Source organism: Bombus vancouverensis, chromosome 6 (genome assembly GCF_051014615.1).
Source record: "Bombus vancouverensis nearcticus chromosome 6, iyBomVanc1_principal, whole genome shotgun sequence".
NCBI lineage: Eukaryota > Metazoa > Arthropoda > Insecta > Hymenoptera > Apidae > Bombus > Bombus vancouverensis.
Genome location: NC_134916.1, coordinates 14,442,774 through 14,469,545, shown reverse-complemented (window position 1 = coordinate 14,469,545; position 26,772 = coordinate 14,442,774). Strand labels below are relative to the sequence as shown.

Below are 26,772 nucleotides of genomic sequence, written 5' to 3'. Positions count from 1 at the left end.
ATCAGGTAAAGGCGAAGAAGCGAGAGAAGGAAGTAAAGGAGAAAGGAAGAAGGGTAGAGAGAGAGAAAAGTAGACTGGCGAGGGGGAGTAGGAGCGGGGGAGGGGGACAGAGGGATACGTATTTCGCGGGCTCGAGTGGTAAAGATTCTCTGAAACCTGTGGCATTTCGCGAGGTACTCTTCTCTTCGGTATACGCCGAAGGGGGATCGATAGCGCGTCAGAGACGAGGAGAATCAGGCGGCAGGCTATTTCGAGCAACAACACGGCGGCAGAAGCAGCAGAAGCAGTAGCAACGACAGAAGCGTCCCGTCCGCCGCCAGAGATCCGCAGCCATTCCACGGCCATGTCTGACGGCGCACGGGGTTGGCTACGCCCGAGCGGGGTCTAGCCAGCCAATGGGAACGGAGCGCGAAAGGTCCCGCGCCGTGGTCGTGTCCAATGGGCGTAGCCCGTTCCAGCTAGGCGCGCGACGTCTTGTCCAAGTAGAGGGGGGCCCTCGCGGTTGTCACAGGTGCAGCCAGTTGGCTGGCGAACTCGAGGCGAGCGTGCTCGAGGATCGTCGCGTTTCACGTTTCGCGTCGTCGATCAAAGCGCAACCGTTTGTCCGGTAATCGTTCCATCCACTCGTACGCATCTTCCTCGGTCTACCATCTCCATCCAAGTTACGTTCTAACGTCATCGTTTACGTCGATCCGTGAAACGCAATTTAAATAAAAGAAAGAAAGAAAAAAAGAAAAAAGACAAATAACTGGAAAGAGTGCGGATCTCGAAGGAGAATTCGTTGGCAAAAATCAGCGCGCGTCGTGTGGTTGCTTGCACGGCGAAAAGTAGGCAACGGGATCATCGCGCGAAGGTAAAACGCGCACAGCGGCTCTTGATGCGGCCCGTCGCGCGGACGCGCACGTCGCGTCTGAGAGATCTGTCGCGATACCGGTCTGATCGGCGCCATGATCCATCGCGGAGTGTCTAGATCCGAAGGGAGAAGACGATCTTAACGCGACACAGGCTTCATCACGATGTGCCGGCGGTACCGGCTGATCAGCTGAGACACGCGAACGTTGAAACCGTTGGAAAATCGAGGATCGAAAACTCTCCTGACCGAGTGATTGCTCGTCGAATCCTTATTAAGACAAAAAAGAAAAAAAGAAAAAAAGAGAGAGACTGAAACGTTTGGACGTTTCAGCCTCGAGATAAAAATCAAGCCAACGTACGAGTCACAACCGTACGGAAGAGACAAGACGACAACGACGACCAATCATCTATAATCCGATAAAGTGATTAACGAGAAACGTGGTTTTACGTTAGACGCGGATAAACGTAAGATAACGCGGACGCGACTGAAAACTGGGAAACACAGGAACAGAACTCGGGAGGAAAAGAGGAGCGAAATTTGTCAAAATATCGAGTGTGTGCTGGGAAAAAAACTGGCAGCCAAGGGGGGAAGTGTGAGAAGTGCGATTTAACGGCCGTTGGGATAACACCGCAGTAAAAGTGGGTGCACTGGGGCCCTCGGGACCGTTCGGCCGATACGGGCCCGTGGAAGGTGGGCCTGGTGGTGGTCCCGGGCCCGGCAAGGGAGTGGGGACAGGGGTGGCCGCAGTCGCGGCTGGGGAGGTGGAGGGCTACGGGGGTGCCGGGGGCGGGGGAGGGGGCCCCGGGGGGGTTGGTACCCCCCGGATAAGGGTCGCGACCCTCAGCGGGCCCTGCTGCGCACCCCTGCCCGTCACCCAAGCCTGTAACATAGGTAAGTAGATGGTTTCAGTATTACAACGTCTATCTAATATATACATTTTATTCGTATCGGTCGCTTTTATCGCGAAATCAGAGGAAATTTCTGCCGAATCGTCGAATTATTTTCCAAACGTTCCATCGAACGTTCGCAGAGACGTTTCCGACTCGTCGATTGTTTTAATTTCGAAGTTAGATCGAAAGGGAGAACGCGCGTACCTTAACAATAAGAATTCGCGGATACAGAGAGGATTTCGGTTCGTTTATCGTAGAATTTCACGTACGAAGAATGTTTAGGAGAAACGTTTCGAGGATTTCGATGGATGAATTTATTCCGCGGCTTGGCTCGCAGGATCGTGCGAGAGTTTTCACGGAATTTCGTGCAAGTCAACGTCAAAGTGGTCGGTTCATTCGTTCTCCAAGAGATCTCTAAGAGATCGCCGTTGCTTTTCGCGAGTAATCGGTGCTTTACGATCTTCTTTCGTCGAGAAATATTTCGATTATAAACAGCGAGAGGATCGGAGGATAACGTTGGTTTAACACCTCGTAAGCGCCGGCGCCAGGTCGAGCTCGCGTACGCACCGCGGAAGGTCAGAGGGTTTTCCTCACGGACACGTCGAGTTTCGAGCCGAGAGAAACGGTCCCTATGATATTTTTCTCCAGGCTTCTTTTTTCTCCTTTTTTCCTTTCGTAGACAGTAGAAACGCCGTTCGTTCGCTTATCGTGATTGATCGTACCGTAATTTGGATGTCATAGGAATGCGCGTTTTTTATCCGCGGGTGATGGATTGTCCCGCGGTTCGGATCTAACGAGGATAAATTTGCCTCGGACAGGGTTGAACACTCGTCGAAATACGCGTCATTGTGCGTAACGAACGACCGATTCGAGGAAATTGTAATCCTCGTCGATGCAAATGCAAGCGGGACTACGCGCTCGGCCGACAGATTTCTCTCTGACCTCGCTAGGAAAAAATGAAACGAACCGCGAGAGAAAACGGATCGTTACGGGTAAAAATTACCGACCGATAGCGAACGAGTTCACGAGCCAAAGCTATATTACGGTAAAAAGAGTGTAACGACTTCTATGAGAAATACGCGATTTAAAAGATCGTCGAGAAACGATCGATTTGAAGTGACCGATACGGCTATCGAATTGTAGCGACGGGAAAGTAATATCCATCGTATGTTAACGTTCTGACGACAAACCGATAAAACAAGTTATTTTATTAAGTCTAGTACCAAGGCAGAGTTATCGAATGATAATGAAAAATTGTCGATAGCTGTCCGATACCGTACAAACGTTTTTCTTTTTTTTTCTTTTTTTTTTTCTCTCTTGTTAATTGGCACAATCCGCGCTTCGAACTTTCCCTCTACTCCTTTGCGTCCTTCCGATGTTTCATTATGCGGCGTCGTATTCTTTCCTCTTATCCTCCGTGGGCTGCATCCGTAGATAGCGCGAGAACTTAAACCGCGGAAGGGTTTAAGAGCGACGCATTAGCATATTCCGAAGGGGCGAAGAAAAATATCGACATCGAAGGTATCAGATCGCGTTCGACTCGACGGATTCGCGTAGCGTGGCGATCGTATCGATTGCGAATTTCACCGCGAGCTTTACGCGTTTTACGTTAATCGTCGTTCTCGTTTCTGCAACTGTTGCGCGTACGAATCTTCAGTCGACTTTGAAGTTGCGATTCAAATTTTTCGATAGTCGCGAACATCGTTCTTCGTACTCGTATCGACGTTAAGTTTCTGCAAAACGTCTCGACGCTTTGCAACGTGAATACGGAAAAATTCGAACGTTAAGAACGGAGCGAAAGAGAGAGAGAGAGAGAGAGAGAGAGAGAGAGAGGAAGAGCAGAACTTTTTGATTGGATAAAGCGATCCTGGCGAAAGGTGGCACGCGTCGTACGGTTGATAGAAAAGAATCGGATTAATGAAAGCCCGTTTCCGTTCGGGCTTTCGTCTCACGTACGCTGAATCCTAATCTGGTTTCGACGATTCGAGGAAATCGTGCCTCTCGTGTCCTCCGTTTCTTTTTCACGCGCCACGGCCGTGAAATCGTTTCTCGCGGTATCTGATTTAACGAATGGAAGGTGAACCACGTTAAGGAGATGTATTTCAAAGACGCGCGAGCTATCTCTTTCAATCTCCTTCGTTGTACATGTACATTTTCCATATCTTTCAGCGGAACGAAAACTTTGTCAACTTTTTCTCTTCCCTTTACGGTTTATCGTGGCAAGTAGATTTTCCGGATCAAAGTTTTCAGTTTATCAGGGACGTGCATCGCGTGTTTATCGCGAGTCGAACGTTTGCGATCGTATTCGGTTCGAGCATCGCGTACAACCAGAAAATATCCCGTGGGAACTGGATTTTGCCGTAGGAATTATACTCGTGTAAGTCGATTTCGCGTGCAAACGATTTAAATCTCGAGGTAACCGCGGGGTGGTTCGACTCGGTTCGGCTCGGCTTTCTCCTTTTTCTTCTCGCCCTCCCGCAAAACGGAGGGAGATGAGATGCGCAAGGTCAGACCTTATGGGGTGGGAGAAGGGTTGCTAGGTTGACAACCCCGCCGGCAGGGAGGAACTCCGCCCATTGGCGGAAACCGCGAAAAAAAGAGAGGAGCGAACCCCCTAGAGGGTTCAGCAATGGCGAAAAAAGAAGTCAGAGGTCGCCGGTACGAGAGAAGAGGAGACGACGTGGCAGCCGTCGAAATAGACGAAGATAGAAACGGGCAAACGAAGTAGGCGAAGAAAATGTAATAGAGGGCAATCTCGTCGGCGAATGTTAATTAACAACGAATTGTAATCATCGAGCGCCTCGTTCGGCCAACGATACGCTCGCTTCGTGGCTATTGACAAACAATTACGATACTATAAAGATACAAGCGCGATCGTTAAATTTGATGGCATAACAGATTACGTTGTTACTTTGGATATCGTCGTCGTACATCGTGTTATTTGACTTTCCCATCGTTTTCTCCTCTTTTCTCTTTAAAAGAAATTTGTCTCCGGACAATGGCGTTACCGAGCTACGATACGATACGACAAGCTTGTTTTTCCTTGTCGTTCTTTTTATTTTTTTACTCTATCGTCGTGGCATATTGCTACCGATCATCCTCGAGTCTTACTTATTATTTTAGTCGTCGGGAAACGCGAGTCGTTTACGCGAGACGTAGATAAGGCTATATCGATATCAACGACGAGGAGGTCGCACCGTGTTGCGATTTGCTTCTCCGTTGTCTTTCGTACAGTTCGGTAAGCCGTGCGCGGTAATCAAAACGTTCGAATGACAAAAAGCGTCGGTGTATAACGCGCAGTTTGTTATGCACGTGCGCAGCCACGGCAAGTACGGCCGATTTTCTTTCGCCTCGGAATCTATAATCGAGAACGTTTTAAACCGATACTGCGCGTGTCTCGTTTTCTTCCAACGTTCCTCCGATTAAAATATCCACGCCGGTGGTCGAATTTTTCTACCGTGAGAAACGCTTCAGAATTTTCTCGAATTCCGCGTCGAAAGAAACGTTCAGTGTTCCAAATGCGTTTCTTTTCTCTCTCTCTCTTTTTTTTCTTTTTTTTTATTTCGCGATGGCGCGCAACATCAAAGTAGGGTATGTACTCTGATAACGCACACACGCGCGCAATAGACCGAACGCTAGTTGAAACACGGTGTCGCAGAAATTTCCTCGTTTTCCACGTTTCGTTTTTCGGACGATGACGCGGGCGTTCGAACGTGCGCGAAATTAAAACGCCTCGTCAGGTCGCGGCAGCGCCCGTTCCATCAACTTTTCCCGGTGCTCGACGTTTTCACCTGTACCGGTATTTTTCTGTCCAATCCTGCCGCGTTTTGCCAACGACGTAAATTCGCTAAATTCGAGAAAATGAACGCTCGCCACGGCCACGTCCAATACGTACGAATTATTAAAAATCCTGCTCATACACCTAGTATTTATTCGAACGTTAACCACGTTAACCGATCTCGTTATAATCCTCTGTATTCACAGATGCTCTCTTTCTTTTCGAAGCAGGGAGACGTGGTCTGGCGATGATCCTGTCATGTGCAGGATGCGAGAAACCAATTATGGATCAGTACCTGCTGAATGTTTTGGACCGGGCATGGCACGTCGAGTGTGTCCGCTGCTTCGATTGCAGAACCACGTTACAGGACAAGTGTTTCTCCAGGGAAGCGAAGCTGTTCTGCAGAGAGGATTTCTTCAGGTAGGTAACTTGCCTACGCGTCTATTGTCTATCCTTGCCGTCGCGCTTCCGCGTTTACGCGCCCTCCTGATCATTAATAAACGATCGTGTCATTGAAATCGTCTTATTCGATAGAACAGAAGCTGCTACGACGAGCTAGTTTACGGACGAATGGCTGTCGAATATCGATTGGACGATGCTTTATCGCGTAACGAACGAGACGACTCGAATCGTCTCCAAGGGGATATTTTCCTATCGGTGTAGATTTTACGATAGATATTCGAAGGTACGCGCGTTTATCGATTTGCCACATTTGATCGCTGTGAATGCACCGCGTTAATTGTTATTTTTATCTTGCCAGCTATAAATTACCAGCGATTGTTAATCTCTATCTTAACATTTCTAACGCGATATTTGAAATTCGAAACGTATTTCGAGGATTTTTTCAAAGCGTGCAGCAACCGTATAAGTTGATTAATTGCTTCGACCGCGTAAGAACCTGTACAGGTATTCGGAATAGGGAAAAAAGCTTCCGCGGAAACGATACAAACAGGTATACCATTAGTTAGCGATTCGTCAGGCCAAATCGTCCCTCTGCTTGTCCGTACGTACCTGTAATTAGGTTTCTATTATGGTTGTTGCCATCGATGGAACGCAACACGATCGATCGTTAGAAAAGTCACGGGGCAGTGGCTTTTTCTCTTGTTTCCTTCGGACAGAAGAGCGTACCGGCATCGCGACGAACTGTTTTCTAGTTGCATAATTAAGTAAACTGTCGTATCACAACTGGTACTAGTCCGTCGACGCTGTTAGGCAAAATCGAAAGATTTACGATCGATGCATTGGCAGACAATCGTCGAGACGTTTATCTTTTCATCTTTTTTACACATTGTCTATTTCTTTTTTTTTTTTTTTTTTGTTTCTTTTTTGCGCTGAAACGCGTCGATGGTGGAGCTGCGTATAACCCGAGAGAAAAAGCATTTCGCGACGAATGGAAAGGAGGCCTTGACATTTTCCCAGACAACTGCTGCGTTATTTCGCTCTATCGAGCTTCCGAGCAAAAATCACTCGGTCGATCGAGAGCCGTTCCGCGAGCGAAACACGCCAGCGCTATCGCGATTCGTTACGCGGTCCATCGACGTTCTATATTCGTCCTACTATATCCTCTGGTTGGTAGTCGATTTCTTGGTTCGCGATTCCACAGACTTCGTGACTCCTGTTTCTTGCCACGTTCCGAGGAACGAACGCGCAAATAATATCGATACCTTTCGATCGGCTCTCGAAAACCACCACCCTTTCGTGTCAAATTTTCCACCTTTCGTAAATCGTGCAAGAAATAAAACCGACGATCGACGTTAGGAAGAAATCTGTGCCTCGAGTTGCCTTTTTGGTTCGGACTTAACGATCGAACGACGCTGAATTTGTACTTTCAAATATGAAAAAGCGAAACCGAAAGACACCCTTTTGTGTCAAATTTTCCATCTTTCGCAAAGCGTGCAGAAATAAAACCGACGATCGACGTTAGGAGGAAATCTGTGTCTCGAGTTGCCTTTTTGGTTCGGACTTAACGATCGAACGACGCTGAATTTGTACTTTCAAAGTTGAAAAAGTGAAACCGAAAGACACTTTTTTGTGTCAAATTTTCCATCTTTCGTAAATCGTGCAAGAAATAAAACCGACGATCGACGTTAGGAGGAAATCTGTGCCTCGAGTTGCCTTTTTGGTTCGGACTTAACGATCGAACGACGCTGAATTTGTACTTTCAAAGTTGAAAAAGTGAAACCGAAAGACACCCTTTTGTGTCAAATTTTCCATCTTTCGCAAAGCGTGCAGAAATAAAACCGACGATCGACGTTAGAAGGAAATCTGTGCCTCGAGTTGCCTTTTTGGTTCAGACTTAACGATCGAACGACGCTGAATTTGTACTTTCAAAGTTGAAAAAGCGAAACCGAAAGACACTTTTTTGTGTCAAATTTTCCATCTTTCGTAAATCGTGCAAGAAATAAAACCGACGATCGACGTTAGGAGGAAATCTGTGCCTCGAGTTGCCTTTTTGGTTCAGATTTAACGATCGAACGACGGCGAATCTGTACTTTCAAAGTTGAAAAAGTGAAACCGAAAGACACTTTTTTGTGTCAAATTTTCCATCTTTCGTAAATCGTGCAAGAAATAAAACCGACGATCGACGTTAGGAGGAAATCTGTGCCTCGAGTTGCCTTTTTGGTTCGGACTTAACGATCGAACGACGGTGAATCTGTACTTTCAAAGTCGAAAAAGTGAAACCGAAAGACACCCTTTTGTGTCAAATTTTCCATCTTTCGCAAAGCGTGCAGAAATAAAACCGACGATCGACGTTAGAAGGAAATCTGTGCCTCGAGTTGCCTTTTTGGTTCAGACTTAACGATCGAACGACGGCGAATCTGTACTTTCAAATTTGAAAAAGTGAAACGAAAAGTTAGGTTCGTGCCGGAAGATCTAAAAGAAAGAAACCATGCGATATGGTAAACGCTGCTAATCTAGAAACGATCTGCTCGCGTTTGTCCCCGACGATTCGCAGATAAAATCAACGTGTACCGTTTTATCGGCTTGTCAAAATTCGCCTCTTGCTCTGTCAAGCGTTCGCGACTTTACGCGAACGACGATCAACGAGGCAACGTTAAGAAGCTGCTGTTCTCGATCGAACCAAAGAATCGCGAATCTATGCTTCTTTCAGAGACACTCGCCGGGTTTATTGAAAAACCGTGCGAAACCATAAACGGAACTAACGCAGAGGCGATCCGCTCGTATTTGTTCCTGGTGAGTCAGAGAGCCGAGACGAGACGAGACGAGACACGGAACAGGATCTTAGGAAGATCGTCGGTCACGTCGTAAAATCTTGTTGCGAGCGTTGATTCACCAACTTCCATCGAATATTTATAGCGTGGTAGTAGAATTAACGATCGCTGGTTCCACGTATCTAGTCGTCTTGGATAAATCGCGCGAGAAAAAGGAGAAAAAAGCGCGACCGGTGTTCCAATTCGCGCGATTATCAGCGCGGAGGGAGCGAGCTGCAGTCGCGGAAACTTTTCGTTCTCGCGAGAGCGAGAAGTTCTCTGCGCCGGAGGACCTTGACGTTCGCGCGAGGAAGCGATCCGAAGGCGCGAACATCGGTTTGCGCTCTGTGCGAAACGATCCTTCTTGATTTTTCCATCGGATCACGATCTCGAGAGCAACTAGCGCGAAGAAGCGGCAGCGAGTCGCTTCGATTAATTAGCGGCGCGGACGAAAAATGTGGAAAGTTTTACGGCGAAGCAGCACCCAGGCGACGGTCATTTTTTCTCTCGGTTTTCGTTCCTCGCGCCGCGATCACGGAGCCTGCAACATTGTGTCCGTCAGCCAACACGTAACGAACCGGAGGATACAAAGGGTCGCGTAAGAAGCTAAAAATCGTAAAAAGCCTGTGACGAAAGTAACGAATCGTGGCGCGCGAAAGGGTTGCAGCGTGGCGATACGTGAGGGACTCGATCGAGGATGATGGTCGTGTGAAAAACAGTGATGGTTAGGAGGAGAAATCTTTAGTTCAACGCTGGTCACGCGTAAGTGGAAACTCGATTATGTTTGGATAACGAAGATGAGGATTGAATAACCAAGAATTTTCAGCAGTCACCGACAAACTTTATAGATCGAGATCGTGGATAAAGCTTCGAAATATGCGGTTTCAACGTCGTTTCGATCATAGTATTCTATATATTTGTATGTATATCAAAAGATGACGAATTTCCAGTGACAATGAAGAATAGTCGCGATCGCTGGATGCGATAGTGAACGCGACTGTCCTTGCTTATTACGAAATAAAATAGCGATAATTATAATTTTAATAGATAATTTCGAGATCGTTTCTATTTTAGTTAACAGATACGTTAAACTAGAACGAATGAATTTCCACTGGCAGCGAATGACAATGACGATCGCCGGTGCGATAGCGAGCGTCGCTGTTATTGTTCCTGTTTACGAAGAAATAAGATCGTAAGAATTACCTTGCCGGGTATTTGGAGATGCGTTTCTCTTTCGTGACTTCTGGAAGCGATGAACGATCCCCTTTGTAGCCAAAGATCGGAGTACCGAGTACACGCAGAAAGTGGGGAGGGCGTTTAAAGGGGGGCCCTTTGATACTTATACGAACGGGTGTATAACGAACGTGTTGTATACTTTACGAGGCACTTTGCATTTCATCCCGATGAAAAATTCATTAGACGTAAGACGAACGGTTGGCTACGCTCGAGCGGCGTAGAAAAGCTTTTCGGGTCAAAAATAACTCTCGCTCCGGCGTCCCGTTAATTAGCGTTATCCTCTTTGCTACCGTTACACGTCGTGCAAAGACGTTCGATCGGTGATTACGCATTTTTTTTCTTTCTTTCTTTTAAATCAGCCTTTAAGATCCAATTTGCTCACCGAGGCGAAAGTAGAGGAAATCAGAACGAAATTTCGAAACGTGCAAACGCGATATTCACCGGCGAACGTGTTCGCAAACGATGTTCGTACGACGTGTAACTCTACGATCTTCTGTTCGAGCGAGAACAGCGGCGGTTGGAACAAGTTCGTCGACGACTTTCGAAACGTACAAAAATATTTTATATATCGATATATCGATGTGTTTCGATAAGGTGATTGGTAAGAAGCGTGGAAACTTGAACTATGTTCGCGAACACGTTCGGCTATGTCGAAGTAACTAACTTCAAGAAAAACTCTACACCTTTTCCTTTGTATATCTGGAGATCGCTGATACGATAGATTTAGCGAGACAAACAAATTCGAAATAAGGAGAGGTCCATATTATCGTGGCCTTGAATATAAATTTTCTTTTGGATTACAAGGTCTAGAAACAAAAAAGCTATAAGACAGTTTCTATCGCTGTTTCTTGTAGCCTTCAGCTAAAACTACAAGGTTGACTTTTTGGTAATGTCCTTTGCTGTAAATAAATGCACGTGCTCCCTATCATAGCTTCTTCCTCTATCGTATCGTAACACTGTAAAAATGAGCATCTGCATCAGCATACACTGTACTTGTACCTATATTTATTTCAATATATTTTTCTATTACAAATTCATCCACTCGTTCTTCTACCAGTCAACCTCAACAGGCTACGATACGCGATACTAACGAACAGAGTTCGAGATTGCGAATGCGACGAGAGAAACAAAACCTCGGCAGAGACGCGTCTCATCCGTTAAATTTTATATCGATTATTTCGTTTTTCGCGTTTTATACAGGGTGGTTGGTAACTGGTGGTACAAGCGGAAAGGGGGTGATTCTACGCGAAGAAAGAATTTGAAAATATAGAATAAAAATTTTAAAAAAAATTTTTTTTTAAAGAATTTTTCATCGAGACAACGATCCGTTATAAGTGCACGCGTACCGAGCGAAAATTCAAAGTCGATTTTCTCGAAAACAAAGCCTCGAACGAAAAATGTTTATTCTATATTTTCTACTTGCTTTTTCGCTTAGAATCACCCCCTTTTCGCTTGTACCACCAGTTACCAACCATCCTGTATATCTTCGCACGATGGGATACGTACTTTGAATTTCCTATGTACGTCCAAACATCTACCGACCACGAAGATGAGAATACAAGGTTGATAGTGGAAGCGGACGTATCGATATCTGGAATTCTGCACAGCTACGAAAGAAAGGAAGGGAAACAAAACGAAAGTGGCAGAGTCTGAACGACGAAACCGGTAAACGTAGGAAGAACGTAGAGCAGAGAATGCCGATCGATTCCCACGACGACGCGACGAATCTATCGATGTCGTTCCTCCAATCGAACTGTCTGTATCTCCCACCTACTTTCAACGAATCGCTGTTGGGAATACTGTAACACCTCCGGGAGGTCCGAGGTATCGGTCGAAGGAACGGTACGCGCGGTTATGGTAACCGGCTCTACGAGTCGCAGCAAGGTCCTTAAAGGTCGATAATGGCCCATGGGGGCCCGAAAGGGTCCAGGATCAAAAGCACCGATGTCCCCGTTTCAGCGCCGCCTCGACTGCCGTAGCTTGCGGTCGATGGCCCGGTGTGTACCCACCAAGAAATTATTACCTTAAAATATGGTCCATGCCGTCGTCGAAATACGCCCGATGAAAACATTAACTCGGGGCTAGGGGGATGGCGGCGGTGTCACCAGAGAGCCGAGACTAGCACCCTGCTAATAGTCGGCCAAAGAGTTGCCGAGGGACCGGATTTCGCTTGCTCGAAAAGTCTGTTTCTTTAAGCGGTTACTCTCGTTTGCGGCAATATTCCACGAATTAGTCTACGTTTACCGTGGACGCGTGTTTCGACCGAACTTGGTCGTTGCGACCAAGTTGCGAAACGGACATGATCCAATCTCTGGATCGTAGAACGCGATATCGAAAATTCAGCGAGAAGCTGATCGCAATATTTTGCAAATTTGTTAATTTCGTTACGCGACTGCGCGATTAATGCTCGATCGTCGAAGGACGATAGCTACGTTATTGTCCCGTTTCTCCGACATTATTCGTTGCGAGAGGACGACGTAAACGGTAGGAAATTCGAAGGAGAACTTAAAGAAGAAGCGTTTATAATATCGGTTTTATCTACTTTTCGGTTTATGGAGTTAATCGGCGAGTCTTCCGAGCGGCACGTATTTCATTGTTCCGGCGTATTTGTTAGGATGCCAGTTCGTTGAAAGAACGCATCCGCTGTAACGTTGACTGCGCGGAATTATCGTCGCGTATGTGATAATCTATCGCGGTATTGATGACGGCGACTGGTATAGCTACGAGAATTTTTTTCTTTTTTTTTTTTTACAACGAAATAAATCATAAGGCGTGTCGTAACCGAGCATTCGCGTCGAATGTCAAGCATCGAGAGGGAAAAGAAGCGATAATAAATGGATATTGTTAATAAACGCGATCGACCAACCATACGGATCGATGTCGTTATTTTCGCGAAGAAAGAAATTCAATCCGGAGCCCTAAATATCTAACGATAGATCGAAAGTTGGCATTAATTAACAGTCGTATCTTGGGAGCGACTCTCTAAACTGAATCTACCGTTGCCTGGTGGCCTCTTTCCAGTTGGTACGAGGCAAGTTCCGGGCCGCGGGGGAAAACAGACTGAAACTAGACGATGGACTCGCTTGGAAATCAAAGCAAAACGATCGAAGCCAATCATAGATCGGCGCGGCTTTTCTCGGGCCGGTTCGAAAGGGCGCCGACGAGTGGTCTCCATTGTCCTTGCTTTCCACCCGCGGTGCTGGCCTCCTCGGGAGTAGACCCGTCGAAACTCGAACGTGGAAACATTATAAATGCGGCGTGACGCCCGCTACGAACCGTAGGAGAAGTTTGTTGGGCGTGACGGGGCCGGCGCGGTCGAGAATAGAAAGAGAAACAGGGAGAACAGAGAGGGAGGTAAAGAGCGAGAAAAAGAGAGAAAGAGCGAAAGAGCGAAAGAGAGAGAGAGAGAGTGTGTGTGTGCGCGAGAGGGAGGTATGGAGTTGTTTCCCTTCCAGGAAGGTTCGGCAATAGTATACATATATCGCGATGCGTATTCATACGGGGAACGTTTTTGCCAACCACCGGATTCTTGCGTCACACTCTCGAGACAGGCCCTCGTTCTGTCATACGTCGTACGTAGGTCATAAGTAGTCGCAGTTTTTTCCCCGCTCGTTCTTTTCTTCCTTTTTTTTCTTTTCTTTTTTTTTTTTTTTGTTTCACCCACTGCCTTTTTACCAATTAGCCGATCGTCGTGACGGAAAGTCCAACTACAATTACGTAAGCAGCGTGGCGTAGTAGCGCGAGTTGCTTTAACGACTCGTTTATCATGTTGTTACGCGCGGTATTTACCCGGGAATTGTTGCACGGAGAAAGTGGCACGAAGCCGGACCGATGTACCGCGAAAGTTCGATGAAGAACGAGGATGAAGACGAAAAGGAACGGCTGCTGGAACTTTATGCAAACGGCGTTTTACGGTGTCGCATAGCCAACGCCGGGGCATTAGCATAACTGTTATGAATCGTTTCTCAAGCATGCCTTCACCCCCTTCGGACGGTAATCGACGATATTTCACGAATTAATCGGCGCCAGCTTGAAACTCGTCCCGACAACCGGACCGCGCCGTACGCGTTACGATCCATCTGCGTGTGATACAGCGCGATAAAGCGAAAATCGCGTCGACTCGCTTGACATTCCACCGTACGATGGAATTGCCAGTGGAAAGACACCTTCTCTTCTTGCTTCTTCGTTCCTTCGTGAAAATCGTTCGAACGATAGCCGAATAGGAGAGAGACCGAATAGCGGAAACGAGCGTTTGTTCGCTCGCGCCACTAATTGCATTCGGTTAATTAGACTCCCGCTTGGCGAACGATATCGCGCGACTGTTTATTTCCTTTAACGTCGTAACCGAGACGTCGGCGCGCGTGCACCGACGATGAGAACCAACAGCGGTGAGAAACGAGCAAACGAAGGTACGGCGACGTTCACGACGTCGGTCGGATCGGTTTCTAGAAAAATGGCGAATGCTGTGGTAATTAAAATTCTTTTTGATCGATCGAGAGGCGCGATTCGACCCGCGCCTCGGTCATCATCGTCCGATCGACGTTCGATCGTGCGCCGAGGAAACTTTCATCCCAGGATCGATACGTCTCTTCCTGGTTCCTCGCTTCTCCGGCCGTTCTACCTGTTCGGTTTGATCGGTTTATCGCCGGGTTCACGAGGCGTAGCCGCGGCTGATATGGCTCCCCCGTTTCGTTCGATTCGATCGGGAAACGACGAGAACGTTACGACGAGCGTCGTCGTCGCGACGAACGGATCTAGTATACCGAAGGGAGCCGTGTACGCATCAGGGTCGTAGAGGACCGTGTGGAACGAACGCGAACCACATACATAAACTCCGGGCTCCGTGGCAAATCGTGGCCCGGACCCACCCCCTTTTTTTTTATCCCAGCCCCGCTGTCCTATATTTCTTGCTACACGCCAGAATTCCTCGCTCTTTACGCTCTCCTCTTTAAGGGAGCCCGAAGCCCACACCCCCTTCTTCTGCCTCTGTCCTCCCCTTCCATCCTGCTGACCTGGTCGCCCTCATCGAACCGCTTTCTCACACACGAAAGCACCACGTAAGCCTTTCTATTAATGATTTTTACGGCCGGCCTCCGTTTCTTTTTCTTCCACGAGGAAGAAAGGACCTGGACCGGGCTGCTGCCCTTCGCGCGCGCTCAAAAACAAGAAAATCGTTAAGGGCAGACGCGCGTCCAACGAGCGAGAAAGCGAGGCTAGCGAGGAGGGGGAGAGGGGGGGAGGAAGAGGAGGAGGAGGAGGAAGAGGAGGTAGAGGCAGGGGCGAAGAGTAGAAAGAGGAAGAGAGGGATAAGGAGAGAAGGAGCCGGTGATTCGGTGACGTATGCATTCGGGGAAGTTGACACGGGATCGGCTAATCGCTATAATTAATTAAATAATTCCTGTAATTAGACTAGAGGGATTGCACCGCGAGGCGAAACGCGCAGCGTCGGACAAGGATAGACGTGGCAAACGGCAGGACGAGTTAGAAGGAGACGCACGACGCGCGAGAGAGGGAAGCTCTGGCAGCGTAATGACCGTTGGTCAAGAAATATCTCTGGCTTCTGCTTCCGTGAGAAGATTGTTAGGAACTGCGCGTAGGACTGCTAATTTGGACAGGTTGATGAATAGTTTGAAAAAGTGTGCCGGTTGATTATAGGATATTCCGCGTAAGTACTTGGCGTAACAGCTACGGACGATCGTGTCGATCGACAAAAGGGAATCCTTGTAATTTATACTTTCCCCTCTGCGCTTCTTCTTTTCTCCGCTTTCCATTTTGAGCAAAGCAAAACCACGTCGATGTCGCAGCTCGGTAAAACGATGCACCGACGAGCGCCGCTTACTCGCCGTTGATCAACGTTCGCGTCTTAACGTCGAACGAAAACGACGATGGAAAAAGGTTGCTGTAAACGAGGAACGGAGATTCCGTGAACTTTTCTATCGCGTTGCGGTGATAGGTTTTGCCTGTCCCCGGCTGAATAATAAAATAAGAATCGACCACGTTAGCGCGATGTAGGTCGCGGGTCACGTTGAACGCTTCTACTTCCGGTCGGGAAACGCGATAGCAATAAAATAATAGCAGCGGCGAGGGTGGCGAACCGGGTCAGCCGATATTATACGCACGGGCGACAGGAAAATTCTGGCCTACTGGGAGGAGCCAGCCACGGGAATTTGAATGCGTTTGTTTCGTAGCCGCGTTCCGAGGCCGCGTTTCGAAGCCGCGTTTCGAAGCCGCGTTTCGAAGCCGCGTTTCGGTCGGAAGTGCAACGCAGGCATCGATTGAGATGTATTTACTTTCGAAACGCGGCTGCCCTAAGGGATCGCGGTAATTGCTATAATTAATCGCGTGATTCCTGTAATTAAAAAGATCGGAATTACTAACTGGCAAGTAACGTGGCTCCGATGCTTCCGTAATGATACAGTCGCGGGAGGATCGGTCGGACGAATCGTTCCGGCTAGATTTATTAACTGGCTCGTGAACCGTGTTGCGGCCATGCTGGAAGACCACGGCCGGTTCGACGCGTGTTTGCACAACGAGCTTTCGTTTCTTTTTCGAGCAAATCGTCGGTCAATCTGCCCCGTCATTTTTTCTCTTTCTTTTTGCCTCTTTTCGTTCGATCGATCCTGTTCCATTCGGAAAAACAACGCAGTTTACCACGAAAAAACATCTCGTTGGCGAACGACGAAAGAAAGAGAAAAACGAGAAGAAAGAACGATTAATACGAAATTAACAAGTAGGACACGGCGGCAGTAAAGGAGTAGAAAGAAAGAAAAAAAAAAACGAAAAAAGAAAGGAAAGCGAAAATCGAACAGGCGCTGGCTGGTAACCGCGACGCGCTTTTACAGCACCGAAGGGTTTTAACTTTTTATGCCCTATCGGGACGTTAAAGTCCCATCTCTTTAAAAGCGCCATATTTCTTTTATCGACGTTTGCGAGTGGAGCGGCTTAATGACAGGACTTGTAAGTTTCGAGTCCAATAAACGTCGCCGTCGTACAACATTGACTTTCCTTTTCGTTCGTTCGTCCGAATGGCATCGACGAGTGTCCACGTGTTCGTCGTTACCGATGCGAAGCGGCAGAAAACGAAGGAACAAAGGCTACGAAAAAAACAAAGATCCGTCGTATTCGCGACGATCCTTACGACGATCGAACGCGTATAAATCGAAGGAAAGTGAATTTTACGTATCACGGTTTTATGTCGTTGCGGACTAACGCGTTACGTAATATCGGCGCGGATCGTCAAGAAGAACCGAGCGAAGATGAAAAGAAGAAACTCGACGGTCGAGATTCTTGAAGGCGCGTCGAGAGACACGCGGCTACGGAAAAACCTCTGCGCAAGATTAATCACGAGGCGTGTTCTCGAACGAGCGAGGTGACGCGTGCGCTCGTTATCCGGTTTTTCAACGCGGCCGACGAATCTAAAAGTTTCCCCTGTTCTTCGTTGTTCGTCGTTATTCACGTGGTTTGTCGCGGCGTTCTGTTTCCAGGCGATACGGCACGAAATGCAGCGGTTGCCTCCAAGGGATAAGCCCTCAGGATCTCGTGAGGAAGGCGAGGGACAAGGTTTTCCACCTGAATTGCTTCACCTGCCTGGTATGTCGGAAGCAGATGAGCACCGGAGAGGAGCTCTACGTCCTGGACGACAACAAGTTCGTCTGCAAGCAGGACTACCTGTCGGGCAAGCCGCTGCCGGACACGCATCACGTGCACGGTCATCATGGTGAGTTACAAGTGTCATTGTCCCTCGTTATCCACCGCGAAGAGAACGCAGCATCGCGAGATATTCACGATGCCGCGCTGCTTTGTTTCGTTCGTTTGCTCTGAATCCGATTTGCGGCATTGTACGATACGTACGTACGGTTGGCTCGCGGCACGTTATCGATTGTACCGTCGTTTATTCTATTCTGCGAGCTAGGGACTTTGTAGGATTTAAAACGATCGCGATTCTCCTATGGAGAGTAGGAAGTCGATGTGCCGCCACGTGCTCTGTTACAGCCTATCGCGACCGTTTTGTAATTTCTATCGCTTTTGATCGTCAGGGGGATGCTTATCTTCGCCAACAACCGCTTCTAAGAGGCTGACCGAACTTCCAACAACTTACACCTCGATTTTTCGCTTTGTTTCCTGGCCGTAGCTCGATTCTTCCATACTATTCTTCGAGTTGATCTTATCGTTTCGAAGATTTACACACTCCACGGGGATAAACTCGTACCTTGTCCCGTCGTTTTCGCGCGTACGAAAGTAAAGCTCGATTACAGCACGATCGAGATTCTTGATTTTCTTCTTTCTTTTTTTTTCTTTTTTCGAAGAGAAAAAGGGGGCCAGAGGGATGACGACTAGTCAGGGTGGGAGCACAGTTCAACGCGTCCAACGCCCGAGATTTCACGAAGTCGAGCTCGTTCTAAAAAAGGGAGGCTGGGGGTAGGTTTTTCACGGGGGTTTTACCCCCGTGTCGGAACGGCAAGCTGTGAAAACAGCGTGTATGTAACCGACCGTCAGCTACCGGTCGAAAGAGAAACAGAGAAAAGGAGTCTGGAGAAAAAAGGGCGAACGCGCGACCGAGAGAAAGGGACACAGACCGAGAGAGAGAGAGAGAGAGAAAGAGAGAGAGAGAAAGTAACAGCTCGGTTTCACGAGGATCTCGCCGGTGTATAAGCCGTGAAACGAAAACCGAAAGGTCGTTAGGCAGGGGCAAACCTTTTGTCGCTTCGATGCCGACGTCGAAACCGCAAAATGTCCGGCAAACTCGTTTCTTTTTCGTTTTCTTTCGGATGACAGGAGCCACGGTGCTTTTTTCCTTCTTCGAGATGCGAATTCCGCGAGGCGTCAGACCGTTCTAATCGTTCCGTTGACGTGTCGTTGCTCGCGATCAGTCTCGTCTCGTTATAGAAACGCAAAAACTCGATGAAACGTACGCAGGATTTATATCGCTCGTACGAGAACGTTTTCCAGCGTTAATTTCCGTAGCGCGTTCGAAGAAGCAACCGGCTACTTGCGAAAAATATATACGCACAGAAGGTGGACAACGATTACTCGTTTCGATGATCAAACATCGTGACGTCCTGGATGTTCCGCGCGTTTCCGATATTAATCTCTATCACGGTGCAGCTATTTGTCAGTTGTCGAATTCACGGTGATCGTCTGCGGCGAATGTGAAAAGCGCAGCAATTACGCGACGAGCGTCGATTAATCAGCAACGTTTATTGATAACTTTTAGCATCTTTCGTCGTTGAATGCGCGACACTGCGGTGGGAAACGCGGCGGAGGCCGGGGAAAATTGCGAAATTTCGAAAAATCATAATGAACTGTGCCGGCGCTGGTACGCGCGTCGTATACGTCCAGAAGTGAATAACCGTAATCACGTTTAATTGCTAATTTCGTATGGAACATCGACAAATTTACTCGTCCTGCTGATAAATTATGTTCTATTTACTATAGCGGATATTCGCTGCTTTGAACGTCTAAACTTGACGTTGATCGACGCAATTATTTTACACAAACGAAATTTTATAGACGCGATGATAGTGTGCGACAGCGATCACGATTTATTTCTTGCGTCGTTATTAGCTATCGCCTGTTGTTTCGAAGCACGCCGTTTTGTTACTTTGAAAAGAAATTCTCCGTGTTTCGAAACGTTGCTCTCTAACAAGAATAAAATCAAAGTAGTTCGATCGAATCACCGATTTCCAAAGCAATTGTAAATCTTTTCTTCTGAAATCTAGTGGTTTCTTAAACGTTCGAAGCGTAAATATATTCGAGGCTCGCGCGTAGTATGTAACGAACACAAATCATTGAACAGAAAAGTGACTGGTGCTCTTTTCCAAGTCAATGATTCGACGAGTGATGTGATTAAAACGCACGATTCGGATCGTTCACGAGCAGAATCGTCCAACCTGTCGACAGGAGGAGACTCGTTGATGGGTTCAGGATCGGAAGACGAAGACGAGGATGGTAGCGCTCACCATCATCACAGTGGTGTCGGTGGCTCTCATTTGGGACCTCATAATCTGGGTCCAGGTGGTCCTGGTGACCAAACGGTTGGTCATACTGGCGATCTACCTCTTGGAAGCGATCCTTGCAAGCAGGAAGACTCCGAGGATCAAGGTAAGTGTCATTTCCATCGTAACACTTTCGACAGTAAACGTTTAGATCGTTCGTTTTACGCGAGCGAGCGATTAAAAACCGATCGAAGTACGTCGAAACACGGTTATCAGAAATTACTATTATTGTTAGCGCGACAAACTCGATTTTGAAAGGACGATCGATCGGCACCGACTAACGACTTAATCGCGGCCAATCTTCCCCTTTCGTGGAACCCTCGAGCGAGGGTGGAAATTCAGTGGCTTGACCTGGAGCGTCAGTACGAATTACTAAGCGCGTCAGGTCTTCCCGGTCTATTATTCGCTTCTGCTCTTTTATCGCGAGCGCAACAATGACCCCTTCCCTTTTACCTCTCTCGAAGCACCGGGTACAAGCAACTTCTATGCTTCGGCAAGAGGAAAAGAGGGGTGTCTTCGAGAAGGGTGGCCCCTGTAGCGCGGTGTGACACTGTCCAAACATTTTCTTTGTCCCGTGGTTAAGACCTCCCCGGGTATATATAGATTATCGTGAAGAGTTGGGCTCGAAAACTACGCGTATATGTGTATAGGTGTGTGTGTGTGTGTGTGTGTACGTTACATGCGTACACATTGCACATCGTTCGTGTACACACCCACACGTACACCTCATGGAGTGTAGCTTTCGAGCGTAGAACAGCCACACGATAATCCGATGGGGGTTTCGTATCGCTTCCGGGGGATTGGCTGCGATTGTTGTTACCTCGATCCAGCCGATCCAAATTCCGAGATACGTATATTATGCACGCGTGTCCGTGTCTATAGATTGTTAAGAAAGCGTCCGCGGAAAACAGAAAAAAAAAAAAAAAGAACGTTGCCATTCATTCGGCCCGTAAGCGGGATCCCCCGGAGACCTCCGCGCAAAGGGAAATATTTAGAATGAAATTCTAATCGGCTGCCGATATACCGCGAAACCGGTGAAATTAGGCTGAATAATCAAGGGCCACTTGTTTCGCGAGAAACAAGCGTTTACCCTCGGTGTGTGGGATCGATTATTAAACTGCTTTGTTTGCATTGGCCGAAGGTTCCCTGGACGGAGATCCCGAAACGAGGGATAGCCAGACGGAGAACAAAAGTCCAGACGGTGGTGCCGGTGGTGGTAGCGGCGACGGCGGTGCCGGTTCGAAGAGGCGAGGTCCGAGGACGACCATAAAGGCGAAACAGTTGGAGATTCTCAAGTCTGCCTTTTCGTCCACTCCGAAACCAACCAGGCACATCAGGGAACAATTAGCGAAAGAGACTGGCTTACCTATGAGAGTGATACAGGTTCATAGAATCTCATTCTTTCGTACTTACGATCGCTTGCAATCGATTTTAACGCGATAGTTCGTCTGCTACGTTTACTACGTTTCTGTCGTACTACGTATTCCGAGACTTTATGCATAGCAACGCGAGATTCTATCTTCTTACGACGAGCGAACGAATTAAAAGAACGATTCCTTCCCATAAGGCCGGTAAATCGAATGAAAAACAGCGGTTCGTATGGATGTTCGCAGGTCTGGTTTCAAAATAAGAGGAGCAAAGAGCGTAGGTTAAAACAACTGACGTCGATGGGCAGGAGCCCGTTCTTCGGCGGCTCCAGAAAAATGAGGGGCTTCCCCCTGAACCTGAATCCCGGTGCTTTGGGCGGCGAGGACGGACCGCCGCCCGGTTTTCCATATTTCGGCGCGGAGAAGTTTGAATTTGGTTACGGCGGGCCCGTGGCATTTCACCATGAATTCTTTGGTGCTCATCCGCCCCCTCATCCACATGGACCGCCCTTCAGTGGACCAGGCAATCCTGGTGAGTCTCGACGTTTGATTTCTCTACGAAACCTTTTTCTATTCCGCTCGATTTCCTTTCACCGGCAAAGATCGTAAAAGAAAAGAAAAGAAAATGTCGTTCGCGATCGGTGATTTTATTTTCGTGGCCAGCGTAACACGGCCGATCAATGACGCGGTCGTTGGAAGGTCGTTGCAAGAGTTTCGAAACAATCGCCGCTGAAATAGTCGATTCACGTAACGCGTAGATATTCCACGTTTTACTTCGTACGATCTATTCATATTCGCGTTCACGGAATCGAAAGCAGAACCTTGTCTCGAGTTCTATCGCGACTATAATAAACATCGTAGCGGGTAGGTAGGTCGCGATAATTATGACAGCCGGGTTCGGAGATAGCAGGCCGGATACGATCCTCTCTGAATAGTACACGTAATCTGTTTCTGACAGGTTTGGACCCGGCGAGTTTAGCGGGTATGGCGGCCGCAGTGGCGGTGACAGGGGAATATCCACCTCCGGGTGCGGGAGGCGGCCCTCCGGAATTTCTCACGGGCCCTCCTGGACAGGGCCCCCCTGCACCTCCTAGCGGTAGTCCTGGAGAGTTCCTAGCACCTTCAGGTACGATTAGATTCTTTTGAAAGGTTACGCCTTTCTGACCACTAGAAAATTCATTCTTTATCCTTGCTGTACCTCCGTCACAGTCATTTTCTGTTTCGTTGATTATATTATAAGTACAAAGGTAGTCACTAGTATTATAGTAAAATTGCGATACGACGTAACGAGATTTCGAAGCAATAGTATGGGGTGTTAGAAACATAAACTTAGCATTATTATTAGGTCAATCCCACGAGTAATATCGTTTCTTACTCGCTTCGAATTCCAAATAAACGCGCGTATTATGCTTCGTTCATGCGTTTATAGCAACTTCGTCCTTTGTTTCTTAAAGAGTATCATGTGCGGATGGTTCGTAACGCGCGTACGAAACAGTCGGATCGATATTTTTCACGTTGAAAGAAGTTATAAAATACGCGTCGGCGGAAACTATTCTCGACGAGCTATATAAATTTTAAAAAAGCGATATAACCAAGGATACTGTTAAAAGGAATCGCGAGGTACACGGTGACTGTATCCCGAATGTGAGAAAAAGTCGAAAATGGTTTCCAAGTGGCAACGAACGAGCTGAATGAGTTTTTTTGATTCAAAATCACAAAAGTTTGTCGAAGATAAAATCGAAAAGTTAGTGGAAAAATGGGAAAAGGTCAAAGAGAGCGATGGTCAATGACATGGATGACCAAAAATAAACGTAGGTATTAATTTTGTCCACATATTCGGAGACAAAAAACGACGTTATTTATGGGACGACCTAATATAACAGAGATATTCGAAGTAAAATACACGAGAGACACGGTCGGGGATAAAAATAAGTGGACATGTAATTGAAACAGGTATCGATGAAGTTTCGTTAAATCCGGCCGGTTTACACAAATATGTAAATATTAATTTCTATTATTTACTAAATAATCTATGTACTATAAGGCTATGTAATAAATAAAACTCAAGTATAACGCTAGTACTGAGATCGATTAAATTTCATTGATACCTATTTCCCCATCACATATTTTTCTCTTCGATTCTATAAACGAGATAAGATAAGACGTAAATCTCGTAAAGTAAGATATACAAACGACACGAAGTATTACATAATATCTCGTAGACGAATTATCCTGTAAGATCAGGATCTTTCTAACACTCCATAATGTTGGATGAAAGACGAGGTTGGTTTCGTATCTTTTTCTTTTTTCTTTCGGATCCCACGTTTCTCGGGATAAATCGAAGCACCGAAAGGAACCGATTCGATGGGTTTGATATTTCTCAGGTGGAGCACAGGGTAATCCCAGTGCCGGTGGGAATGGTGGCGGTCCAGGTGGCGGCGGCGGCGGGGGTGGGTTCCTGGAGCCGCACCAGATGCAGAGCGAAGGGCTGGCCTGGTAGTACGAGTTTTAATTAACGTTCATTTCTTTTCGTGTTTTGTTGCTTTCCATCAGCCGAGCGAAAATCGATCGAGTTTCGGCGAAAAATCGACCGGTCGCGCGCACCTGATGGAGAGACCGTACGACTTTGTTCCGGCTCCAGAGACTTTTGCCCGCGAACAAAATGTGGCGAGAGTCGTTCACGTCGAGCCACGTCGATTTTGCATCTTGTACGTTACGTTTCTGTAAGATACGCATATGATAAGACGACCGATCGTTTAGCTTCGTTTCTTTCACGGTTATCATTGTCATTATTAACATTATTATCTGTATTATTATTAATATTATTATTATTATTATTATTATTATTATTATATTATTATTGCCGTTGGTCAAACACCAGCGCGTTACTATTTTATTATTATTTTTATTACAATTACGAATCATTAAATATTATTATTAATATTATTGTGTATAAAATTTCGAAATGTCCTATCGTGTAATATTATACCCTCCCTGTTGATTAATTTTCGACGTTACTTTAAGAGACATCCTGTAGATATCTGCTGTTCTACACCTGAGAAACACGTACGAAAGAGACACGTAAAGATCATCGGAAAAATAACACGACGTACATCTGGATATACGTAAAGAGACACAGCATTACAGAATACGAACAGGTACACCGCGTACAGACGACACACACAGTACACATGCGTAATTCTACACTTAAAAACCGCTGTACTATTTATCAATAAAGTATAAATATAAATAGGAATGTGTAACCTGTAACTGTTAAGGCGGCGATCGATGTAAATAAATATAAATCTGTCTTTTTTTGCGGGAAGCGCGCGATACAATTAGTCGACTGATTTCCGTCACTGAACTGTGTAATTGTAACTTGCATTACCAACGTCTTACGAGAAAAAGAGACACGCCGCCACGATGCATAATGATTATAAATATTATTATAATAAACCACCTCGTATTTCCGTATACGTACAGTTGTGTGCATTTCTTGCCTTTCGTTATCTTTTTCTCTCTACCCGTAGAAAAGGTTGTGCGAGTAGGAGTCGCAACATCAGAGACCACAGAAAAATGGTAAGTAAATGTTTGCGTTAAAAATAAATAAATTGATATACAGTATCTTACGAGAGCATTCGAAGACTCGTGGAAACGATTAACGAATATATCGCCGTTATAATCATGTTCGATCATCGTGATTACGTTGGAAAAACTTGAAAATGTGCGCATGATATACAAAATATTTTGGCGCAAGTATACGTTTCGATACGCGTCGACATTTAACGCAACTAACTTTAACGCTTGTTACATGTTTGACATTCTTGCTGCGCGCTACTTTTTTACCAAACGTTTTGAAATCTCGAAATATCTCACGTAACAGCTACGATATACAAAACTTTTCTGTGCCAAGCGTTCGAATACTTTCGTCAGCCACTGTATCACGGTTGCCCGACAAATTACATTGGAACATCCTTCGCATCTTATTTTTGAGTTTCTCAAACTTGTCGTTGCAGTTGTTAAACCTTCGCGTTTGCATGGCGAGGATATCCGAACGTTTATTCCTAACACGTTCTCGTCCCCATCGAAATCTCAGTTTCTTTCGTCCCCAGTGGGACAAACACCTGAGACTGTCGATACTCGAGTCTCGAATACTTTAGCCCGCCACCCCCTTAAATCGCTGTCCGCAAACGCATCTGCGACTCAGGGGTCCTAGCTTTGGCCTAACATCGTTAACGGGTGCAATGTCGTTTTCCACGTTGGAGAGGGTGCGGGAGATTCGTTTTCCTGGACATCTGGTGAATTCGATTTTGATGTGTTTCTGCCCTCCGGGGGTTGTACGGCTCCTCGGGGCTGCAACTCCGCCGTTCCCGTATCCCTGACAGTCCCATTGGGGACAGAAACGTTGCCGTGCTACGTCTCGTCCGTGTGTTTCGAGCGTTACAAGCGTGTGTACACACGTGCTATCGACCCCCGCGCGACCGCTCCTACAAGTGTGTCTCCCTTAAGTACTTACGTAGTGTCTGTGGTCCGCTGTCACAGTTTACCATCGTGTCCCCAGGTAGCTATGTATTTTTCAGTGGCGCGAAAACGTGGCGCCGCAAACGCGACCGAGCACCTCTTTAATATTGCAGCGAACGTTTGTCTTCCTGACGAGTTTCTGGGACATGCTCGTTGACTGCTAACTATTTCTTCTTTTTCTTCTTACATTCTGCCAGCGCGTTTATGTCTTCTTTCACATCTCCTCTTCCTCTACACGTTATTCCTATTCGTTATATACGTGATTCGTCTTATAGACGTTACGGATGGATTTTCGGTGAACTTTGAAGCACTCCGAACGATTCTTGAATGTTTCGCGAGAAAGGAAAAGACGATCATCGAGGTTCAGTTGCGCGGATTTCCAGTAACATAACAGCGAGATTTTAGTTAATTACAAATTATTAATACCGATAGATTGCCTTACGCGAACGATAATCAACGACCGTGGTAATAAAATTGGAGTATCGTTGTCGATTAATTAGCAATAAATTGTACAAAAATAACGATATTATCGAATAGCGACGTTCGAATAAATCGTAGAAATGACAAATAACCGTATCGATTCGATTCAAAATTAAATACGAAAGACGAATTCACAAGCTACGACTCGTCGTTCGTCGATTCATCAACGTTGTTAACAAATTGATACACTCGGGTGCGAGAGTTAGCGTAGTTGCTTTAAAGTTAACGACAGCAACGATCCGAGGGTGAGATCGTTTTTCTGCAAAGCGTCCTCTAAATCTTTTCATCCCTTGTCGAGCTACGTAGCCGCGTCCTCGCGGGAGTTTATCATGGAATTTAACCGGATAGAGTACCGACCAACGTACAGCGTGTGTACATTGTAACAGCGATTCGCAGGGCGAAGGGCGTCAGCGTAGCGTGTAATACGTGTCCTGACGGAT

General features: G+C 46.7%; 1 protein-coding gene across 2 annotated transcripts; it reads left to right on the top strand.

The window, feature by feature from the left end:
• Positions 1 to 1,639: 1,639 nt before the first annotated feature.
• Lim1 (LIM homeobox 1) lies at positions 1,640 to 24,785 on the top strand. Of its 2 annotated transcripts, none has more exons than XM_033335810.2 (8): positions 1,640 to 1,744; positions 5,749 to 5,941; positions 17,454 to 17,686; positions 19,870 to 20,070; positions 21,106 to 21,347; positions 21,578 to 21,863; positions 22,290 to 22,457; positions 23,716 to 24,785. In XM_033335810.2, exons 2-8 carry the CDS (start codon positions 5,769 to 5,771, stop codon positions 23,829 to 23,831), a joined length of 1,419 nt encoding a protein of 472 aa, XP_033191701.1. In that variant the 5' UTR covers positions 1,640 to 1,744; positions 5,749 to 5,768; the 3' UTR covers positions 23,832 to 24,785. The 2 variants fall into 2 exon arrangements, with proteins under 2 accessions (XP_033191701.1, XP_033191700.1); XM_033335809.2 differs by having other exon boundaries at positions 19,849 to 20,070.
• The last annotated feature ends 1,987 nt before the right edge of the window (positions 24,786 to 26,772 follow it).

Coding starts and splice junctions, on each gene's coding strand:
- Lim1 (XM_033335809.2), top strand. CDS start 5,769: ATGATCCTGTCATGTGCAGGATGCGAGAAACCAATTATGGATCAGTAC. Junction 5,942..17,453: donor TGCAGAGAGGATTTCTTCAG/GTAGGTAACTTG, acceptor TTCTGTTTCCAG/GCGATACGGCACGAAATGCA. Junction 17,687..19,848: donor TCACGTGCACGGTCATCATG/GTGAGTTACAAG, acceptor GTTCACGAGCAG/AATCGTCCAACCTGTCGACA.